Source organism: Tympanuchus pallidicinctus, unplaced genomic scaffold (genome assembly GCF_026119805.1).
Source record: "Tympanuchus pallidicinctus isolate F22 unplaced genomic scaffold, pur_lepc_1.0 scaffold5, whole genome shotgun sequence".
Classification (NCBI taxonomy): domain Eukaryota; kingdom Metazoa; phylum Chordata; class Aves; order Galliformes; family Phasianidae; genus Tympanuchus; species Tympanuchus pallidicinctus.
In genome coordinates, this window is record NW_026294769.1 from 7,412,222 (window position 1) to 7,436,130 (window position 23,909).

At 41.9% G+C, this 23,909-nt stretch overlaps 1 protein-coding gene and 1 long non-coding RNA gene across 3 annotated transcripts in view; both read right to left on the reverse strand.

Moving 5' to 3' along the window:
• Positions 1-7,210: 7,210 nt before the first annotated feature.
• The window catches only part of ANKRD33B (ankyrin repeat domain 33B), a 38,049-nt gene continuing 21,350 nt past the window's right edge, over positions 7,211-23,909 (reverse strand). Inside the window, exons 2-5 of one of the 2 annotated variants that reach the window (XM_052703910.1) lie at positions 18,679-18,808; positions 14,239-14,379; positions 8,788-9,013; positions 7,211-8,676 (exon numbers count right to left, since the gene is read on the reverse strand). In XM_052703910.1, coding sequence (XP_052559870.1) covers positions 8,163-8,676; positions 8,788-9,013; positions 14,239-14,379; positions 18,679-18,808 — 1,011 coding nt within the window. In that variant the 3' untranslated portion in view covers positions 7,211-8,162. Of the gene's footprint in view, positions 9,014-14,238; positions 14,380-18,678; positions 18,809-23,909 lie in introns of both variants that reach the window. The other variant, XM_052703908.1, reaches the window with a different exon arrangement.
• Positions 19,878-22,198, reverse strand: LOC128091035 (uncharacterized). Its single transcript, XR_008211196.1, has 2 exons — positions 21,809-22,198; positions 19,878-20,870 (listed from the first exon to the last, which is right to left on the reverse strand). It is a non-coding gene; the product is annotated as an uncharacterized LOC128091035 (long non-coding RNA).

Consider the following 23,909-nt stretch of genomic DNA (forward strand, 5'->3'; position numbering starts at 1 on the left):
ACTAGGAGTGAAATATCAGCTCTTGTCCTAAAGCATGTATTGGTGAATGTTTACAGCACCTTGTATTTGTTTCACAAGCCTTATCGCTGGATAGTTGGATTAGTTTTGATACCTGTGGCAAGGTAGACCTCTTGCTGCAGTGGAGGAGGGGCCTTCGGACTGTGAGAGAAGGCAATGCTGCTTGCTTCTGCTCCGCCTTTGGCCTATAAATATGAAGGCTGTGGGGGTGAGTGCAAATCCACAATTGCACAAGAACAGTCAAAGTTCATGTCCATACACTAATAACTCTGGTGGGAAATAATCACTGTTAAATTAGGATTTGGCTTCATCTCACGTGCTGCTGCAGCTGGATTGCTGCCTCCATCTTTCCCCTCTTGTCTCCGTGCATTCTGTCATTCTTCCCCTGATTCACTTAAATCCCTTTTAAGTGTCATCTCTGATGTGTCTTCTTGGCTGGCACGTGGCTTTCAGCAGAGTCTAGCTAATGGGAAATGGCAGCACAGGGATTTAACGGCATTTGGACTGCGGTGACCTGCCTTTTGCTTTCATGACTTCATAAATCTGGTCAATGGCCCACTAGAATCCCCAGAAGCCGGAGCTATTCAGAATGGTAGGGTGCGATGGTGGCATATGAGGCAGAAGATTTTTAGCCTTGTGTTTCTGAGCAAAGTTTTCAGTGTCTCATTTATGAGGGAAAGAAAGTGGTGGGAAGAGCAGGACAAAGATGCAATCAGCATACTGCAGTTCTGAGGAAAGTACCCGTATTTTTTTTCTCATTAGTTTGAGAGGATGATAACTTCAATGTCTATACACTGTTTATGCATTTCCACTCTTTTTTGGTTTTCAGTAGTTGTCCAGGCTTGGTCACCTCTCAGCCACGAGCAGCAGATGGCTGCCTTTCAGAATGTGTCAGGCCTCACCATCATTTGGCATCTGAGGAATACCATTAGGATCGCCCCAGGCTCCACTGCTGCCTGAGCTTCCTCCACCATCTGCAGAACACTTTGCACATTTTTCTGAAGCAAATAGATTTATGTGCTGTGATGGCTTGATTGACACAGTTTCCATTATATAGCTTAATTTCTATGGGTTTTCCTATCCATCTTTTTCCCTAATTACCTGGTAAACAGCAGCTGTCCCTGTGAGATAACCAGGGATTTAGGAATACATTTCTATGTGATGAGGAAACTGAGGCACAGCTGATGGATGGCTCTGAGTAGGCTCCAAACTCAGTAGCTGAGGGTGGCTGCTTGTCTGTTGGACACATTTAAATCCCACAGCTGACTTCTCCACACGCTGTTTTGTATGAGGAGGCCTTGGGAAGACCTGCAAACAGGGAATTACTATAATCTAGCTTGGATGTCACAAAAGCGTAGATTAATATTTCATCATCTGCCTCCAACTGTTGTCAGGCTCACTTTGTTCCTGAGAATGGGTCTGTGATCCTCAAAAGACAGCCCTGAATTAAAGATGAAACCAGTGTCTGACTTGATGGAAAAAGAGGAACGTTTGGATACAGCTCTTTACCCAGCACTGCATGTGCTTAAAGTTATCCAAACCCAAACAGTCATGCAGTGCTGTAACATGGTGGCAGAGCCTGTGGAAGGGGCAACTGCAAGCCGTGGCGATGAGGGCTGAGGACCTTGCGTACATTTAGACTTTGTGTTAAGGAACATGGTTTAGAGAGAACTGTTGGTGATAGGTGGGCGGTTGGACTGGATGACCTTGTAGGTCTTTTCCAACATTGGTGATTCTGTGATTCTAAGATTCTATGACCTCCCTCTCCTCCTAGAAAAATGGAAGCTGCAATGAAAACAGAATGGATCCGGCAGGGCTCAAGCGAGAGCCCCCGCAGGAAAGAAGGGATGGTCTGCTGTGCATGGATGGGCAGCACTCCCCACTAAAAAAGTCAGCAGTTCAGTTAAATGGTTAAATTAGTTAATCCGGCCAGAAACTCTAAATTCAAAATGAATAACTTCTACCACTTTAATCTCAAAAGGGTTCTGATTAAACCAAGTGAGTATTAGCCAAAGCAAGTCTGCATTGCTTGTTGTACCTGTTTGCTCAGCTTAGCTCTTTACTTTAAGCGGTTCAACTGCTTTTTTATTTATTAGTAAATTTGTTTGCTTATATAAATTCAGACCAGACCTAACCAAGAGATCTGGCTGTGCAGACAGCCAATGTGCAGTGTAACTCCAGCATGTTGCTCTTGGCTTTTTCAGAGCACAGTAGATAGGTCAGTCACAGAAGCCTTAAGATAGCTCAATTGAAGGTTCATAAATGGATGAGTGGCTGGGGACGTGGTTACTAAAGACTGTGAAGAACTCAATGTGAGCTCATAAACACAAGCAGTGCCTGCAGGTGGGATGGCTGCTGGCACCCTGTAGGGCTGCTGCTGCCACTGACACTGAAGGGACGCTCCCCCTGTGGCGTAGAAAGCCTCACATAGGCCCAAGAAGGCTCTTGCAGAGAGTTGCTTCATGGTGGCTGGAAAACCACAGGCAAATGCTGCTCACTGTGCCCATGGACTTGAGAATAGAAGCTAATGCAACCCATCAAATGAAGAATAAAACCCCATAGTTTTTACAAACCACAAGTGAAAAAATGACACGTGTCAAACACTTCCACAGAGTACTTTCTAAAATGAACATACTGGTAGAACTTGAGTTTTCAAAACAGATTTTCAAGAGAAAACAAAGTACCCTTAATCTGGCACAATCAGTCTGTTCAGTTCTGTTGCTCAGCAAAAGTGAGTTGTTTTATTTTTGCTTATAATGATACGTTTGGGGAAGCAGAGATTGTATCTTATCTTTCCACGTAAGACCATGGAAACTGGGCAAATCCTGAGTGACAACTATTTCACTGCCCTTTCCTGGGAAAGCAGCCAAGCTGGCAATGTAGCAAGTCTATTTTCAATACAACTGCATTTGTATATGCTTTTGAAATGCTGGAACAGGGCTTTTAATGGGGCTATTACTTAACTGAATCATATATTGATTTGTGTCACATTAACATTGCCACACGATGATGTAGAACATCCCAATGCCACCAGCTCCTGCGAGAAGTTGTCTGCAACACAATGGCAACAAGCACTAGGAAACCTTAGCTCCTTCTGCCAGATGCAGTTGGAATGTAAATATTTTATCACCTTGAATACAGATACTCAGAAAACACCTTTGATGGCTAACATTGCCCTCAGCAGATTTTAGTTACTGTGGCACTGACTGTAAAAATGCCAGATGCATGCTCACGTCTGCCCACTAGACAGAGAAGCTGGTGGCAGTTCCTGTGCCCATCTCTCGATCTGCATTTACAAGCACTCCTAGCTGGATTGGAGCCTTGTGAGATACTGGTATACTGGTTATTGGTGAGGCACTAGCACAGGCTGCCCTAGGAATTGGTAGAGTCACTAACATCCCTAGAGGTGCTCAAGAAATGCGTGGAGGTGGGCTTCAGGGATGTGATTAGTGGGCACGGTGGGAACGGGCCAATGGTCTTCTCCAACACTAATGATTCTATGATTCCATGATTCTATGAGATAAGTGCACTCAGGGTGGAGCCTCCTAGCATGAGTTTTGCTCATCTGCCTCTTAATGGTTTTGTTGGTTGGTTTGGGAAGAACGGTTTTGTAAAGCAACAAATGCCATTTGTGCTGAAGCTACTGCAATGGGGAAAGGAACCACCCAAATTCATTTCTCCAGCCTCTTCTGCTTCCTCAGAGTGGACTAAAACAGAAGCATTTGGCCTGTTCAATAGTCATGGCTCTGCAGCCATGGAAGAATGGTGAGAGCATTGTGAATTGAAATGTGCAGAGAGAATGCCAGGTTTAAACCTGACTAGGCAAAATTAATATGCACAGTAACTTTAATTACCCCATGAAGTACAATTTTTCACAGAACACCCTGCCTTTTTCCATGCAAGAGCTCTGTGGTGGTGTTCAGTGAGAAGGCAGCTGGTCTGGTTTCTCTTTGTAGCCTGTTTTATGGCCTGAATGACAGGCTATTAGAGAACAATTACTTACTGCTGGCTTTCATACAGCAGTCATCGTTAGCATATCTGAGTACCCTACATCATCACTGGGAGGTGAGAGGCCTTTCATATGTGTATATTTTATAGATGTGTAAATGCATATGAGTATATAAGTGCTAAATAATCTGCTACTATATATGTTAATGATGTATGGCTGTGTTTCCTATAGTTAGTTTTATGGGTTATTATAATACCATGCATAATTAATATCATTACACAGGCAGGGAATTAAGTTGTTCACTGATTTGGGGCATTCAGTTTGCCATGCTCGGGATGTCCTTATTCAGAACATGGAGCATTATAAAGCATGGCTTCATCTAAATATTGATTTAATGATCGATTAAAATGAACCTTTATCTTTTTTTCTTCCCCAAATCAAGTCTTCTGCAATTCTTTGTCCAAAGCCACCGATGAATAAAAAGCCTCAAAAGAGCCTCTGGGATTACTGCAGCAATGGATTTGTCCATTCAGTAAATCCTTTTCTTCGTGCTACTTGCAATCTATTTATTTTCTTATCCGCACATGGTGCTACGCAGGACATACACTGCTGTTGCATCACATCAGAGCCACTGATAACAGCAAAGAGAGGCACTGAGGTCTCGGTCATTTTGTGGGTAAAACACCAAGTTTTACCCCCTAATGACTGTGATATTTCACAGTAAAACATTCTAGTATCTATACCAACACCTCTAAGAAAGTAAGTAGATATGTTTGTGTGTGACGTACAGACTAATTATCTGGTGCTCAGAAAAATGCTGAAAACAGTGACTGAATGACCAGGAAAGCCACTTCTGAGAAACTGAGAAGGCCCTGAAGAGGCTCACACCAAATCAATTTCTTTTTAACTAATATACTCCTTGGCGGACCAGAGAAAGCCTTTGTGGCTGCTTCTAAGTCTTATCTACACAAGTCAGAAGTTGGGTCAAAAGCCAATCTTGTTTTACATCAGAGTCACAATGTGAACATCAACATGTTTTCTTCCCCCCATTGCCTCCGTTAGCCCAATTCACATTTCCCACTGCTCAGAGACGATCTCCGCTCATCATTATCTCTAATAACGTCAGCTTAGCACATTTCATTAGTGGCTGGGAATTCAGAGGTTTAATTGAATGATTTACTGTACTGAGAGGCAGTGCAGAACTGTCAATCCAGTCCTGCTTGACTCAAGAAGACCGCTGGCTGCTCATCAGCCATATCTCTGCTGAATATGCTCTCTCGGTGAGCAATTAAGTAAGTAATGAAGAACCTCTTTAAATGACCCTAATGGCTGCGTTGGTTTGAAATTATGCAAGTGATGATTTAAAAGGAAGAAAAATGTAAGGGTAATCCCCATTTCCCACAAATCAGTTTGCCCTGCTGGCCTTCCCTAGCAGTTCTGCAGCTGCTGGCGCTTGTTGGTCCCACAACAGCGATCTGGGACACGGACTGGGGAGATGGGCCTTGAACCCTCACCATCCAACAGATGGCCCATGCTTCTCTCTGTGGGCTCTGAAGGGACACAGACACCTGTCAGAAAGGGCTTCAGCCCCTATGGCTAACACACTGCACCTTCATCCCTGAGAGCACCTGGCAGCTGTGTGCCTCCTGCAAGTGCTACTGAGTGCACTTTCACCTGCAGCACAGGTTGATTTCCATGCTCAATCCAAATGCTAAATCTCCAGTACACTCGGCTGGCAGTAAGCAGAAATTAACAGTAAAGCCATTCAATATAGTGATAGAGAAATATCCAAATCTATCCTGCCATTTTCGTCACAGATGACTAAAAGGGGGTTTTCCCACTCTCTGGAGAAACAAGATCAGCCTTACATTCTGGTCATGGCAAACCCGTTAAAAAAGCAGTGCCTATGAATTACACAGGACAAATGCATTGTGCAGACCAAAACCATCTTTACATTCATAGGGGTGGGGAGGTTTATCAGCAGGGTGCTTATTGCACCACGTCAGTACAAGGCAGGCAATCTGACATTGCAGTCCAGCCAGCACAGCTCTTCCAGCAAGACATACAAACACTGGGCTCTGCCTAACATCCTTGTTGCACCAGTCAGCTGCAACCTGTGGAGACCTGACCCCAAACCTACTGACTAACAGTACCGACCTGAACGCGAGTTTATAGCCAACTGAATTTACTTTTCCCATGATGTGTACAGTTTCATTACAAATTCAGTGAGTTTCTGGTCAGCCCGAGATGTTTTGGCTTCCACTCTCCGAATGTGCTCTTTTTTCAGCAAGCAGCAAGAACAGAGCCCTTCCTTATCAGAATTCTTCAGGGTCTGGCATAATTCAGACTGCTGGTAAAAGTACAGCCTTAATCCAGACCATGAGAACCAGCACCAACCTATGGAAAAAAGCACTTACAGAAGCACTCGTGTACCAAAGGATGGGGCTTTTCTGTAAGCGCAATGTGTTTCTCTGGCCAACAAAACAATTTAGATCTAATTTTGGGATAGAAGAATGGCTCTGAAAATCTCCATATAGCGAGGATAGTATGGTCCCCATATATCCAGGGGTTTTAGGCTCAGAGATTGGACATCTGATGTTTCAGTCTTCAACTGTGGGACAGCATGGCTCATTCCTGCTTTAACTTCAGTACTAAGGAATGTTTTCTTCTGCTTTTGAGACGGAGTGAAGCCCCATACTCTTCAGGTACCCAGAAGCATGATATCAAACCTCACAACGAATCCAACCACAGTTTCCAAGCATCAGCGGCTGATACTGCATCTCCAACCAGATTTTCATAGCTTGTGGCTGGATTTGATACCTGGGACAATTGCTTCTGTTTCTGTAATGTGCGTGTACAATTAACAAATGTGCAGATAGAAGAGTGGCATGGTTAGGATTGTATTTTACAGGTTTATAGTTAGAAAGAATATCACGGTGGAAAGAGACAAACAAAAATGAAATGCTCACCTGTATCCTAAGCAAAACTCTAAAAGGAGACAGCTACAGAAAGAGATCCTTCCTCAGTGGCAGCCAGCCCTTAAATGGTGTCTAGGAGAGATGCAGCCAGGCTCCACGCCTTCCAGTCACACAGCTGAATTGCCTTCACCTGTGCTCCCATGGCTGACTCAGTCCTTGCCTCAGGTGATCAATTAGTGATTCAACAATTCCCATACAGTGCATAATTAATATATCTTGGTGATAACCTGGAAAAGTTGTGGAGCAGACACTGATAATAAACTGGTGGTTATTTATTTATTTATTAGCAGGAATTTAAATATCAAGGGAAAAAGACAAATCTAAACCCACCTGAGATTCACCATCTCCATTATTTCACAGTTAAATTCCAAGACAAAAAAAATCCCTGAGACTAAAGAAGAGACAACAGATAGAGAATACAGGGAAACATAATGGGGGAGGCAAATGTTAGAGGTGACTGTGGCATACAAAAATTAGTTCAACTTCTCTGTTGCTCTAAAGAAACCTGTCATTATCCCTGATTTATATCTGTAGATGATGCGAGTACCTCAGCTACAGAAATATTTCATATGCAGCCCTCTTTATATTCAACACAGAACAAAAACGTTAAGGAATGTATCCACACAGACCATATAGAGCTGTACAGTTCAATATCTACCTTGCACTAATCTTTGATTATTAGAATTAATATGCCATAAAGTGCTTCATACATTAAAAAAAAAAAAGAGTAGATTTAGATTTTCACTGCCCATTGAGACTGTGATGTATTTTACACTTTTCATTATTTCTATAAAACCTTGAACTATGCCTACCTACACAAGAAGAGGAAATAATATCTAGTGTCAAAAACTCCTTAATCGTGCCCATTACAAAATGAACAAACACAAGATATGATCCTTTCACACACATTATTTTTCAAGGAGTTGTGCAGTCATTCACCTGGAACTGGAAATAAGAAAAAAAAACAACACTTGAACTTCATATCAACGGCATACAGGTAAACTTTTTTTTTTTTTTTTCTTCCACCCAAAAATAACTTCACCTTCCATAATCAGACACATTGTGCTATAGCCCTTGCCATGTTTCTGCACCACAAAGGCTGCTGTACAGTATTCCAGCTCCATCAACAGCAGGCATGCATGACAGCATGCAGTCTGTTATCTTGCTCAGATAACAAGACTAATGGCTCTAAAACCTTCCAAGTAACTGCCAGTAAGTCAGGTTCTGCTTCTGGCAGGAGACACCTGCCTCTGTCTTTGAGCCTCTGCTGCTCTTTTCTTCTCCTGTTCCTCTGCCTTCTTCCGCTCCTCTTTTAACTCCTTGTATCTCCACTTAGGAATCTGCAAGTAGGGGTCATCTTTAGCGCTGCTCCTCCTCCTTGCCTTTTCCGGTTGAAAGGTGGGAGGAGGAGCTTTGCTGACACGGACTTTGGGGATGACAAATCCTGGCCTCACGCTGCTTCTTCTGAGCAGGTGGAGTGGCAAGAGGCTTGTTTTCCTGGTGGCTATGGTGCTCACTTGAGACACTGCAAGGCTGACGGGCTGCAGACTTGCTCGACGGTCCTTCTTTTTAGGGATTACTGTGACTTTGGAGTTCTGAAATAATTTCTCATAGCTGCTAACGTGGTCTTTGTCCTGAGATCGGATCTCCTCGGCTCTCTGCTTCCTAAGGATTTCTTGCACAGCCAGTCTGCGTTTTCCCACAGAAGGTGGGCTTCCTGGACACACAGTCCTACATGACAGAGCAATGAAAGGACTGCCTAAGCTTGTTGTCACCTTCACCATGTGATCAAGGACCCCATCCTCTTCTGGGCCATGGAAAGCCCGGAATGAGACAACTGACCTCACACACTCAGAAATCCTCTGCAAACAGGTTTTTGGTTCTGCAGCCTTGGCAAGGAGTTCCTTCATCTTTGGCCATTCTGGTTTATATTGATCACAAAACTGTTCAGGGCATGGTTTATCCATCAGCCTTTGCATGATGAAAGCAGATTCTGACCTTCCTGTATAACAAGCCCATTCCCATGAAGTCAGTCCACGGCTTGGGTCTGTTGTGTGAACATTTGCCCCTTAAAGAAAAGAAAAACAGTGTTAGTGAAACTGTAACTGTCCACATTTCTGAGCACTTTAATATTCACTTTTGATGCACATGTATCGCTGCTCCTGTAGATAATTTCATAGCTCCTTGAAAAAGTTTTAAGCTGAAATGTGAACAGGCTACAACTTCTGATTTCTTGACGAGCTTCTCTATCAGATAAAGTGCCACTTTCAAACAGCCAACACATTACCAACCTACAGATATCTTGTCAAAAAAGAAAAGGCGTTCTGTCACACTGCTTTGCAAGATGAACATGCACAGAGACTGAGACCTGGGGAAAAGGCCAGAGAAGAATCACGATGAATTATTTTTTCCCAGTTGGATTTATCTCAGTGACAGCATTTCAAACCAATGAGAGAGGAACTAGATATCAGGAAAGGCAACCAGAAACTGGTTTCTAATGGCTCCAGTTTAATCTTCCACTCAATGGGGTGTTCAACTGTTACAGAAAACAGGAAAAAAGAGAGCACAGGGAAAGTGATTGGAAGTTCAGTTTTTAACCCTACTAAGTATCATTTGACTCCAAATTCCCTGAGAAAACCTCTAAGAGAAAGTTGGAGACAGAGAAAAAACAGTGAACGTGAATGGAAGGAGAAAACCAAAGCAAAGAAGTTGATCTCAATTTAAGAGGAGTTTAAGTGAAGTTTGCAGAATCATCCAGAGAGAAAGCACAGAAACACTTGAAAGAGTGAAGCATGGAGCCCAAACTTGGAGGAAGCAAAGAAGAGGAAGATTTGATCAAAACAAAGAGTTCATTAGATGTCGGCTGAAGAAAGGCTCGTGAGAGCTCAAAGGCAAAGAGTTTGAAGCTGTTCATGACAACAGAAGCTACAGACAGACCAGGGAGAGGAGGCTGGAAGAAAGGCACAAAAAGACATTTCCTCCTGCTACACTAGCCTGTTTCCTCCTGCCCGGACTCCTACCCCTGACTCTCTTGTTCTAGACTGTTGTCTGGTCCCCTTCTGAATACTCGCCTGTGTCTGTACTCCTTCCGATTAAACCTGACTGGAAACATGGCGAACTATGTGGAAGTTGTTTGTTTGCTTTTCACATAACAGGCAAAGATTTACTAAGGGAAAAGTAGAAGCTAAGGGAAATGTGTCTAAATTTACCTTTGCTTGGAGGCTGCATTCAAGCTCAGACACTCAAGCTCCGGTCATTGCCTGAGCTGTGCTGCAGCTGTGCCTGGCCATGTGCCTTGCTGACCCTGCCCTGCACTCGCTAGTTTCACCTCAGACCTCCCCTGTCCCTGTGGTCTTGCCTCATCACCATGGACTTAGCTGACTGTGGTTACTGTCACCCAACCTGCTCCATTCCTTCAAGAAGTGCCCTTATTGATGAGGCCAGTGCCTCTGTGCCTTGCTGCAGCCCCTGGATCACTCATCTCTGAGGTTAAACCATCCCTCACTGCTCCTGACAGATGCGTACCCAGGTATTTGGGAAACTTTATCTCAGGAAAGAATACTACATGGTATAGAAATCCTGATCTTTCAGAGGAAATCGATGTTGACTTTGTAACTTGTTACACAAGATCTCTTGTAAGGCATGATTTGCTATCATGGTATTGATTTTCTGTACAAATCCAGAGGCATTTTTTTAAAAAACTGTCACTTAACAAAATGTCATACCTGCATGAGACATGAATAGTCATGTCCTCTTAAAAATATTAACTAGACACAGAATTAATGAATCACAAAATCCCAAGGGTTGGAAGGGACCTCAAGAGATCAAGTCCAACCGCCCTGCTAAAGCAGGTGACACAGGTCCAGATGAGCCTTGAATATCTCCACAGGAGGACTCCATAAGATCTCTGGGCAATCTGTTCCAGTGCTCTGTCACTTTAAACAAGTTCTTTCACAGATTTATATGGAACTTCCTACGTTCAAGTTTTAGGCCATTACTCCTTGTCCTATCACACCACACCAGAAGAGCCTCATCCATTTGCCTCCCACCTCCCTTTACATATTTATAGACATTTATCAGATCTCCTCTCAGTCTTCTTTTCCCTAGACTGAACAAACCCAGGTCATTCAGCCTTTTCTTGTATGCGAGATGCTCCAGGTCCTTAATGATCTTTCTGGCCTTGCGCTGGACTCCTTCTAGATCTGTCTTTTTTGAACATGGGAGCCCAGTACTGGACACAACAGTCTGAATGTGGCCTCACCAGGCCAGAATAGAGGGGAAGGATCACCTCTCTCAACCTGCTGGCCACGCTCTTCATCTCTGAGGTGAAACCTCAGACTGTCCATCGAATCCTAGAGGGTTTCCTGACAGGCAACAATGCCCCTTTTGCTTGACCTTGCCTTGCTGAAGGGCCTTGAGAGAGAAATTCACAAAGTTCAGCTCCATGATTCCCTTCAGACAATACTCTGAATGAGTTTGAGTCCATCTGACAGGCAGAGAATGGGGCATGGCCTTGTCAGCACAGAACCATGGAGGCTCACACACGTTACTGCAGAAGATCCACAAGAGGCAGGACTTTGGGTCTGGGAGCTCTTAGCTCAGAAATATTGCTCAGACCCATAAACTTCCAGCACAAGAATTAGTTTAGGAATAAGCATCAGACCAAAAAGAAGAAAGCAAAATCACAGGAGAGATTTCCCAGGAGGGAGCTGATGAAGGTGGCTGAGGACAACAGAGGGAGCAGGTGAGAGCAGCACGTGCATGGCCAACACATTGGCACTGTACTCTGTGTACTCTGTGTTTAACAGGAGAGCACAGAGAGGCAGGCATCTATTAAGCAGCTGTTTCACACACTGTATTTAAAGCCCAGTCTCTATGACCACTTCCACACCAGTGGCTTTACTGAAGCAGCACTGAGTTTGCACTGGAGATTTCAGCAGGGCTTGAGTGGTGAGCAATGATGCATTCCTGTGTTCCTGCCCAGGTTCACTGGCAGCTGGCACCATTCGGTCCTCGCTGTGCAACTACCCACGACAAACAGCCCATGAGAGGCTCAGCTCCTCTCTTTTTAACTTTGCATTCCCAAATCACAAATCCCTACCTTCCAAAGAATCACTTTGAAAGAGGAAACATTACAGCCAAGTGTCTCAGAGCACCTTCATCTTACCGTGATCGACCTTGGCCACTCTCCAGGAACTCAAGTTTTAGGAAGAACATCCACTTAAAAAAATCCAGCTCCAACCATCTATCACACTCCGCTGAGTCCCTTTCCCATCCAGCAGCCAAATTCTACTCAGGCAGCTAGAAAAGTGAGCTTCCCTTTATTTCCCTCCTGCATTGCCATAAGAAATTGCCAGAAAACAGAGATCTCACCCAAGTCACTAAGCAGATACTGGATTTAACTCTTTTAGCAGCACACATGCCTGTTTTGTTGCTGTAACAACAGTCAGAGGTTACGCAGAGACTCATGGCTGATTATGGGTTCCTCCCCCCCGGAATTTCCATGTGTTCTTACTGTTTAACATAGAATTTAGCTGGAACCTAAGGAACTGTTTTATTTATGAAACTGATTTTTCCCCAGATCATTCAACAACAATGTATTATGCACTCCTCAGCAAAGCAGTACTTCACAGTCAGCAGCCACTCAGTATCCCTTCACCCCCAAACTATTTCCAAATCCATTCTGAACAAGCTGCTCCGTCTTTCCATTTCACCAGGCTGTGCAGTGCTATACAATAACTGGATATTGAAATGGCCCCTGTTTTTCAGCTGAAAGTGTGCAGACCTGCAAAGTGATCACTAAAACATGTAAATAAACTGCAGTTTAAAAACGTGTGATATATTTTAACTCAATGATTCTTACGGAAACCTTCCAACTCGGGATATTCTATGATTAATCCTACAAGCCTTTAGCCAACAGATGTTCTCTGCTACCCTCACTATCTCTAATGCACAACTAGCCCAACGTAACTTCCTGTAGGAAAACATGACAGGAGACTAACAAGATCATTTTCTGTTTGGTGAAATGTTTGTTCTTCACGCTGATCTGTCTGCTTACAGAATAGGAAGAAAAGCAGGTGACTGTTCAGATGCCAGAGGCAGCAACCATATGTTAAATTTGATGTCTATACTGAGTTACCTGCAACGATGGAAAGTTGTGAAACAGCTTGTCATGAGTAAAACAGGCAGAACAAGTTTCCATCAGATCCCAAGTGATAATAATAGAAAGCCATGACATTGTCAGGTCAATCTGACAAGTTGTAAGGTATGGGGGTTGAAGTTTCATTTTAATTGATATTTATAACAGCCACTGGAAAATTCTGTACTGGCATCTGCTTGAAATAGACATTAGTTCAGAAAGTGCACCTGTGTCTAGCAATATACCAGCTCTAACCACTGTTTCATAACTTTGTTTCATAAAAATTTAACGCCAAAATGAATGATCTGACTCCACAAAACCTTGATTCCAGTGTAACAGGCTGGAGAACCTTGCAGAAAATACTGCCAGTTGCCATATCATTCAAGCATTTCTGTGTCACATCAACATCAAGAAACTGGATATTATAAAAATGGATGAAAGTAATGTCACTGTGTTTGATAAATGCCTTCTACTTAAAACAGTCAAATTTAAGTTCTGCTTAGTATGAGAGTGGTGAAGTGCTGGAACAGGCTGCCCAGAGAGGTTGTGGATGCCTCGTCCCTGGAGATGCTCAAGGCCAGGTTGGATGGGGCCCTGGGCAGCCTGCTCTAGTATTACATGTGGAGGTTGGTAGCCCTGCATGTGGCAGGGCCTTGGAGATTCATGATCCTTGAGGTCCCTTCCAACCCAGGCCATTCTAAGATTCTACAATTCTATGAAATTATGAAGGATTAAACTTCTGTGGCAGCAAAACAGCAGACATGAACTACCTATTCAACATCTCAGCCTACAGCTAAACGGACTTGTGGGATTTAGGGTCTAAATAACAACAATATTCACATGCTATCTATTATCATTTCCATAAAAACTTGTGTTCAACATTTGCAACTGTAAAAAAATATAAAGTACACTAACATACATATGTACTAATTCTTTAATTGTTAACTAATAATTTATGTATCAATTACTCAACACACTAAAGCACACAACACTATGGCTAAAAGGTGTCATATGGCCCTGCCAAGACTCAGCCTTGCTCCTCTACTAGAGGATGCTGCCCCAATGTTCTCACCATCCCTTGCTGATGTTTATGTGTGATGGACTAGTATTTGCAGTTAGATGATGAAGAAGCAGCAGCAAAGCACTTTGCATACCTGCCATCATCAAAGCTTTCACGCATTCCGTTCGTCCCTGCATCGCAGATTTCATCAGTGCTGTAAATCCAAACACATTCCTCTTCTCAATGTCAAGCCCAGGGAAATAGTTCAACAAATAGTTTGTAATGGTTATGTGCCCTTAAAAAGAAGAAGAAGAAGAAGAAGCAGAGAAAATCCATCACAGAATTAACAGCCAGCCTCAAGGTCAAACCAAAAATTGCTCCTGCAGGTTTGATTATTGCAAAAATACGGACGATGAATGGGATCTGTTCTCAAGTAACTTTTCTGCTCATTGCAGTCATTGGCTTCAGCATTAGGTGGCACTGTCCTGTGGCAGAACGCAGGATAGTCCTGGAAAGCTGGACTCCCACCGGCCCTCGGGTTGCCTTCAGTGAGGTTTTTTTCCACTCTGAAAATGAATCTAAGGTACAGGAATAATTAAAGATCAGAGGTGGTCACTCTGGGGTTGAAGGGGCCTCAGTTTCTTGTGCAGGAGGTCCTACTGACTGTCCCCTGAAGGAACTCCTAGCAAAGATTCAGCTTTTTCACCCCTCTGATAAATTTGAGTCTTACAGTCACAGTGCTCCATTAAGTAGTAATTACATGTGGTAGTTGCAGCCAATACTACGAGCAAGCCATGCTAGCCATGGTAATAGGCAAATAAATATTTTGCACTGGCTCCCACATTTTTACTTTACCATCTGACCATGCAAAGCCACTTGTGTCAGCAGGGGTGTGCTTAGTAGCTGAAGCTATCTCTGGCTAGCTGGTGGGAAGACTAATTAAAACATCAAGCCTTTATAATTGGACCTTCAGAACAAGGCAGATATCCAGTGCCATTATGACTCATTCAAAAAACTTTACCCTTTTTTTGCCATTCATTTTATGATGCTTTGATGCTCTATGAAATAATGCAGTCTGCCAGGCAGCTGCGACAATCACAGTTTAATTATGAGGCACTGTAAAAATATTCTCATTTCTCCCTGCAGTCCAGCTGAATATTCTGTGATGCATATCACTCAAATTCATCTAGAAATGTTACTGAAGCAGATTATAATTCATATAGGACACTTTTTAAAGCTTATGCTATCGCATCTGGTGCAGATTTCATCAGATGTGGCTTTGCACCAATGCAGTCCTGGACTCACTTTGGAAAGCAAGTTAAGAAAAGCTTTAGCACTGAACTTAAGATGTTTTCCAGCTGCTACTCTTTGCACTCTAGAATCTGGGAGCTGGACTCTGCTACCTTGCCACATAACTGGATACCCTGCTGAAACCTGAACAAGTGGGGAGAGAGCACAGATCAGCTCATTAATGCCAGAGACAGGGAAAACCAGGGAAGATGCTCACAGTACCTTGGATGGGCTGATGGAAATGAAACGTAAAGATACAGCAAACTGCAGAAAGCTGAACAGCAAAAGTGAACCATGCTCAAGGCAGGATAGAGTGACCCAGTCCTGCTTACTCAGCACAGAGGCTTCAGCTTCACTGACTTTATGGCGTGAGACCAAATTCTGACAGGGTATCAGTTACTACCAGGAGAAGCTTCATGTCCAAGCTGTTTTGTAGGACATTTTCTGTTTCATCAATGTACAGCGTGCTTCATGATTGGTTTGCAACAGCTGAAATAATGCTTTTTGACAGAGAAATTGGAGACGGGAACCGAACCAAGGAGAAATTATAAAACAGACAATTTCTCAGCACTTATACATTACTAAAGATATTCTTCCCTTTGTCAGGACCATAGCTGCAGTAAGATGTTTTTCTGTGAATTGGAGGAAGCCTAAGAGACAACCCAAGGGACTTTGCCCAAGCAAAACTCTCTGGGGTACTACAGATGGCCCAACAGTGTGCGGGAAATAGAACACAAAATCCAGTGCCTTCATTTCACGGGGATTCCTGAAAATCACTTCAGTTTCAGTTTGCAGGAGATTCTGTCCTCTCGGGTTTGTTTCAGATTTCAAGTTCAAACAGACATCAAATTCAAAGCGAAACTCAAATCTGCCAAGTTTGTGTTCAGACCGTGCCATGTGCTTTTGATTTAAGGCCACAATGTTTGCTTCAGTTCTCCTGCATCTGTAGGAACTAGTGGTGCATATCTAAGCCATAAATCAGGTGAGTGAGTCTTTCATGATTTAAAGCCCGCAATGGAGGCTGCATGAAGCTCTGCAATAAATGAGCCTAGCACCAGGCAGGGCAGCAACACAGGATCTGAATCGAGCTGCTGCCCTGCTGTCTGTAAGCCAGCTCTACCTGCTGGAGCACTGGCATGCTGAGGGCACACTCCTTCGCCCTATGAGACACATTTAGTAAACAGCACAGATGTCTGTAACAGCTTAGTTCACTTTATTGCTACCACAGAGAGAATGTATGTAATGGTTACGATAATTCCTAATAATCTATTTAGTGCAGGCAGAAGGGAACTCTGTGTAATAAGGAGGATGCTCTGTCATATAGTGCCACTGCTTGGACATGACTTGTGTTTCCAGATAGCCTGCATTTGATTTATAGACACTGAATACTTTCTGACAGACAAGTAAAACTGAAGATGCACAGTCGTTATGATCTGTATGTCTGAGGTAGTTGCATTCTAATGTCTCCATTAATGCAAAGAAATAGGCTACTATGTGATTTGTGTTTCGAGAGCCTGCCCCAAACTGACCTGTAATGAATAATATCCATACTTCAAAAGGGAATAATTACAGCTCTAAAGCCCAGCACATGCCAATTATCAATTACCATATGCTGCCACTAATGTAACTATGCCGTCATCAACAGCAGAACTGAGAATCAGCAGTTTTTAATTTAATGTAGACTTTCACCCTCTTTCCTTCTTCGTAACCGTTTTCCTTCCTTCCTTTTTGCTGCATGTTATTTCATTCTCTCATTTGCATCGATCTTACTTTTTTTTCCTGCACTTCCCCTGTTCTGCCAATTAATGACTCTATTTCTCCTTTAGCAGCACCACTGCCTATTTCTGGGCTTCATCCCTTGCTGGCCACTACCAATTTTCAGTTCTGGAACGGAAAAGCCTTACAGACATAGCATCCTTCTCAAGAGAAATGCTGAGAGACCAAGAAAACAGACCCATTTTCAAACCTGAAATGTACATTTGACATTAAAATATGCTTTGTCTGTGGTTGTTTTTTCTATATGAATTATTTCTTATTGCCTATTGCTTCCCACTGATCTCCTCAGACTATTTTCTTCAGGTCAGCCCATGCAGAAAGGCTTCAGTTTAGAATGGGTTCTTTGAAAGATGTGAATCTAAAATTATCAAAATCAGAGGGGTAAAAGGAACTGAATTCAATGCTCATCTGAGACCCTAGCTGGTCTGCAAAATAATTCTATTTAATTTTAGATGCTGACTACACTGAAACAATATGTCTAGGCAGCCATAACACTTCTTAAGCACATACAGATGTTTATGGGACCATAACAAGAACAGAAGCACTCTCTGAAACCACCTGGATACCACCCTGCAGTTAGCTGAAATAACTAGACTTCCGTAGGAAATATTGTTGGTTTGTTTGTTTTTGCATAAATGTCAGAGAGCTTCTGGAATAATTTGTTTTGTAGAAATGATATCCAGTAAAACTGAATCAACCCACCACTAAAGGTGAGATAGCACAGGCTTTTCTTTCACTTCTTTGTAACACACCGCTTAGTGTTGCTACTTAAAGTTCAGCAGTAATTAAGCAGCATCTTTCACACTGTAGCTACTCTGGTTGCAGTGTTAACCACATGGTAATCCTTATTAATGCTACAGCTGTGTCTCATGATGATGAATTAAACAACTGGTGTCAGTGTCAGAGCTCAGGATTATCATAGGCGGGGGAAAACTCCCCAGTTGTTAGGGGTTTGTGTATGCTTCTGCTGACTGCAGTCATTTGCAGAGGCACTGGGGATCAATAACAAGTGCTGGCAGACAGAGTCAAGTCAATGTCAGCCCTCCAGATTAATTCTGAGCTCATTAGTGTGAGTTATAACAATCAGGAAGAAGTTGGTGTTAATGTTAAACCTTCTACTGTCCAAATTTGTGTTAGCACAGATAAATAAAAGATGAGAGCTTTGGAGACTTCTCCATGTTAAAAAGCTGCCATACTTACAACTTTGCTATGAACATAACTGTGGTTGCAATTCCTTCTTTCAGAGTTCTCTATCAGAGCTCACTTTTACATGCAACACAGGACAAAGTTTGGTTACTCACTAGAAACATTTTATATGCTTATGTATAGCTTATTCACAGTCTACAGGATAAACATTGCTTTAGATTAATTAGTTAAAAAAAATAATGACAAGCTTATTTGGGAGCTTGGCCAGAATAATCTTATGCAGACTGTTTTCTTATAAGGCCTTGAAAAAAAATCCTACAAATAGCAATCACAGCATGGATCCCTCCTAAGACCCCACACAGGAGGCAGAGAAGACCCTTACCTGCCTGTGCAGCTGTGATCAGGGCCGTGTTCCCTTCATTGTCTTGCCAGTTCACATCAAGATGAGGACACTGTGATAAGGCTATGACAATATCCACATATCCTTGGTAACAGGCAACGATGAGACCATTCTGTAAGCAAAATACAAAGAGTTAGGCTTTCCAGACTCAGGATAAGTCCACTGAGGAAGCACATTTGCATGCTCTTCATTTGTTGGCTTTTTTTTTTTTTAAAGAGTAAAAAACTAAGCAGGTATCAGCATAATCAGTGATTAGCTCCAGGCACAATGTTCAGATCCAAAACACAGCTTTCTCTCTCTCTGCCCTTTGGCGAGTAATGCTTCTCATTCCTCAGAAATACCTCAGGCAGTAGGCTTTATATTGTGCTACTTGGGAAGTAACTGTTTATAACCATCTTAAACTTACACAGCTATATACTCTGTATTCAAATGAGAATAAATCAAATTTTATTGTACAATAAAAGGAACCAGGCAGATAGGATGAATTGTACCTAATGCGAATATGAATTCTGTGAACAACGGGCTTGTTCTCTGAAGGGACAGCAATGGGGAAGAGCTGTGCTCTTGCTGCCTGTTGCTATCTTTTAATGCTTGATCTTTGCCATTAGAACCTAGCATTTCTGATAAGCATAAATATAATCACTGTCAGAGTTCCTGTCTAATGTGCTTTACGACAGCTGGAAGCTGTACAGTTTCCAGGAGGAAGCCAAACCAGGAAGTGAACCTCACAACTTGGCTTGGCATTGAGACAGCCTATCATTCAGCAGCAACAAACTGGGAGCTTCTCTAAAATGCATCAAAATACACTTGTCATTAATTACATGGAACTACAATGCTTAACTCTGACTACTTGCTGGACCACGACAATTAATTCCATTATCTCTAGCTGTCAGGGTGTCTCAGCAGTCCTGTGTCAACATGTGCAGAGCAGATGTGTGCCAAGTGAAGTCACTTGTGGACACACCAAAGCTTCCTGCAGCTGCCCCATATGGCCAGCACCACTGCCCTGAGATCAGCATCAGCTACCAGAAGTATATGGTGAGAGACACACCTCAGCCTCCTTGGTGTCCCTGCACGCCCAGATGCACTGCCTGCTCACCACCACAAATAACAGCAGGAAATAAAGCCTAGTTATGAAAAGAAATAAGAGGGGAAAAAAACACTGTACCCCCCCCACAGACACATATGAGGCAGAGCCATTCACCAAATGACCACAGCTGTGGCTTCTGATATACTGTCATCATAACCAGGTATAAATATTTCAGTGTCCTGGCTCACTCTCATTCTGGATAACTCCTTTGGTTTAGGCAGCAACCAGCTTTATTAAAGTGTGGAGGCAAGGGCAACTCTTTAAGATGCTCACAGGTTATCTACAATATTTTTCAATTACATTATTAGATAATTACTCTGATTTATTTTATTCTCAGCTCACCACCGTCCTCAGTATAAAACAAAACCCAAAACTCCTTTATAAAGAGCATCTCATTTTCCCCATGAAGAACCTTTAATAATTCAAAGCATTTTATTGAAACTGTACACAGGATTCTGTTTAAAGATATATAGATACATATACACATAGTTATGACCTCAGATAATGGTCATTAAGAAAATACGTATTCTTCTGATGGATTGTCCAGATGCACTCAAATTTTACTAAAATATAATCAGTCTTAGCTTAAAAAAAAAAAAAAAAAAAAAAAGTATCAATGCCCACACGGCAAGGATTTCAAACTTATTTTAGTTCTTTGAAAAAAAACAATCTTTCACGTAACGTTTGGGATGTAGGTCTTTACCACACCAAAAGCTCTGCAGATTTAAAACATCAGCCAGCCATTCAGAAAAAATGTCAATTACTACAATATCAGAAAACTCAGCATAAAACAATTTGGAGAACTAAAATTCTTGACAATAAGGAGCTGGATTCAATCTCTTGAGGTGACTTCCAACCCATAAAGTTCTGCAATTCAGTAAAGAAGTGGAATCCTAATCTTCTGGAAAATATTGGCAATTCTTGAGGAGAGTGGTATTTAACAAGTCGTACAAATTATTTGGACTAGTTATCTTCTCTAATGGAAGAATGTTTCACTCAGTACTAAGACATGCTCTCACAGAAGATTTCCACAGGAGATACACATTCAGCAAGTCTGTGATTCTGAGATACCATGTCATACACTCTTTAGAAGTGAAAAGAAAAACATTTTAAAACAAAAAGATAAAAAACAACAAACATTAGCTCTTCTTTTTTGCAAGAAAGCTTTGGCATTGAAGTCTATAGGGTGTACTTCCCTATGTTACACACCAGCATTCTGATTTTAGCAGAAATTTTCTCTGAATAAATCACTATTCTGTGTTTTTAAACTGGAATCAGAGTGACGTGCTTCTCATCAGCGCCCAGGACCTCAGAGCCACCAGCAGGCCCTCCCACAGTACCCATTGTTGGTGCTTCACAGCATCACAGAGCAGCAGAGGGAAAGGCAGCGGTACTTGGTGCCACATTTATGGATGCTTCAGAATAAACATTATAATAAACCCTTGGATTTGTCTGGACCAAACCTGGATCAATGACATCATAATAATTTGTAGTTTAAGGCTGTTTTTTCCCCGCCTTTTTCTCCTCTTTCCATTCATCTCTGGTACTGCCTGTCCTCTGCTTGCTGAAAGTTACTATATAAAGGTTGACCAGCAAACACCCAACCCACCACAATATGAGTTAGCAGTCAGGAATTTTTAATTTCTTGTAGCAACTATGCACAGTTATTATATGTTTTGAGATCCTTCTAAAATCTCAATTAATAATTATAAAAAAAAAAACAACATTCCTTTCAGTAAAGTGTTTCTTGAAGCAATTGGTACAGCAATTGATATAGTATAATACAGCTGTGCATCTTATGTTTCTCAGAAGAAGAAAGCATTATATATAATTTTACCTAGGAAATTCTGAATCTGAACAATCTGATTATCCTCACACAAGACAACATTTTATCTCATTTGTACAATTAACAAATGTACAGTTAGAAGAGTAGCATGGTTAGGATAGCATTTTACAGGTTTATAGCTAGAAAGATTATCATGGATTATCACGGCAGAAAGAGTCAATCAATGAAATGCTCACTTATGTCCTTGGCTCACAGTAAAGTACTCCAAAAGGAGGAAACTCCAGAAGAGATCCTTCCCCAGTGGCAGCCAGCCCTTAAATGGGGTCTAGGAGAGGTGCAGCCCCCCAGGAGAGCCTCTAGGCCTCTAGGAGAGGCTCCATCCCTTCCAGGCACACAGCTGAATTGCCTTCACCTGTGCTCCCGTGGCTGACTCGGTGCTCGCCTCAGGTGATCAATCAGGGGTTCAGGCCGTGACTCAACAGTTCCCATACACTCATTACAATTCTACTAAGGCATCAGTTATTCTGCTTCTCGTACAAATAATTTTAGGGCACTTGTGAAATGGTCAGCATGGTCAGAAATGGTCAGAAAATAACAACTTTTTTTAAAAATTGAATTTGCTTTTTTTTTTTTTTTTTGTCAAAAAGATAAATTCCCAGACATATTCCTCCCTTTAAAACTTCAACCTTTCTCCATCTGTGTTTTCCCTCCCCTCCCTTTCACATATCCCCAACCACCACTTTTTTGAAATGATTTAGTAATGGCTCAAACTGTTCTCAAATGCATGCCATAACAATTAGTGACCAGGAGAAATAGCTCTTGGTGTATCGCACCATGCAAGCACAGCATTCCTGATTCTGAAAGGCTGGTTTGTTAGCTGACACCCATCCTCTCCTGCTTGGCAGCCGAGGTTCTGCCAGTCATCTACCAAGACCGACAAGACACAACAAACAAAAAACGTGCTTTGTCCTCTGCACAGAAGGATAGCTGAGGAAACCATCAACGTAAAATGGCAATGATGCTTCTGGACTATAAGAAAAGCGATTTCGTCACCATAGGAGTCCTGGCCTGTCGGCTTCCCTGAGTTGCGCAAGAGATCCCTTTCATTTGTCAAAACAGTTTTCATGTGACAGACAAGAAAGCATGTCACCCATTGTTTCTACATTAAAATCTACTGCAGATTGTGTCACATAACAGGAGAGATGTTGAAACTGATCTCAGCAACAGGTTTTGTGTTTTTTTGTTCAACTAGAAGCTGCGATACTGCCAGGTGTTGAGGAAATATTTAGCATTTCACAGAGCCGCCCCACAGTTTTTCTGGACAGTATGACATTTTTTATGTTTATGTAACTAACATTTTTGAAAGAACCTCCTTTGTTTTAAAGTGACAAGGCGTAATTAGCTGTATTTTATTTAGATTATCTGGCAAAGCAGACAGTCCCAATTTTCCATGTATTATATATAAAATATACTTGGCTGATTATCAAATGGACAATTTCAGGCGTGGGACTACCTGAAGTTAACCACGCGTTGCTGCACCTTCCTCAAGCAGTGCTTAAGAACTCCAAGAGATTTACACCATTCTTCTGTAACTGGAATAATGGTATTTATTAAAAATTCCCACAGAGGCATTATTTTGAAATGTGCATGTTTGTAATATAATAAAATAGCTGGAGATTAATTGTCATTCATTTTAAACTGAAATGTTTTCATGTGCCTTTGATTCCATTTAAGACTTGAATAATGCTGCCACTACAAAAACAGACTCTGACTTGCTCAGCTCTGCTGGCTAATGACATAACAAATCTGATTAAGTGAGACAATGGTTATCTCAGGAGACAATTTTATAGATCAGATTTTACAACAAAAATATAGATGTCATGCTATTTGTAAACTAGATCATTGTGGATAATAGAGATCAGAAAAATACCAGAGGATCAATAAGGAACTCAAGCTGAACAGCAGAGCAAATCACATACAGCACACAATTAGTTTAGCTTTAAAAAAAATTTCTTCAGGCAACTTATTTTCTACCATGATGCTGAAAATAAAAACAGATCAAAAACAGATAAAAAATAAGCTTTTTGCTTATTATCCCAGAAAAAAAAAACAACAAAAGTGTTTCTAGTAGAAGGCTGAACTGACGTTACCCACTTTGTTTTATAAACATCGGGATAAAGAGCTGTCCAGTTTGTTTTGTGAGCAGTCTGTATAGTATTAGTGACAATTAGCAACAATTCTGCAAGGTTGGCTTAACAGATTAAACCAGCATGTAATTGAATTAAATGATAATGATTCATTACAATCCATAATCATAAGCAGAGAGAACTATGAAAA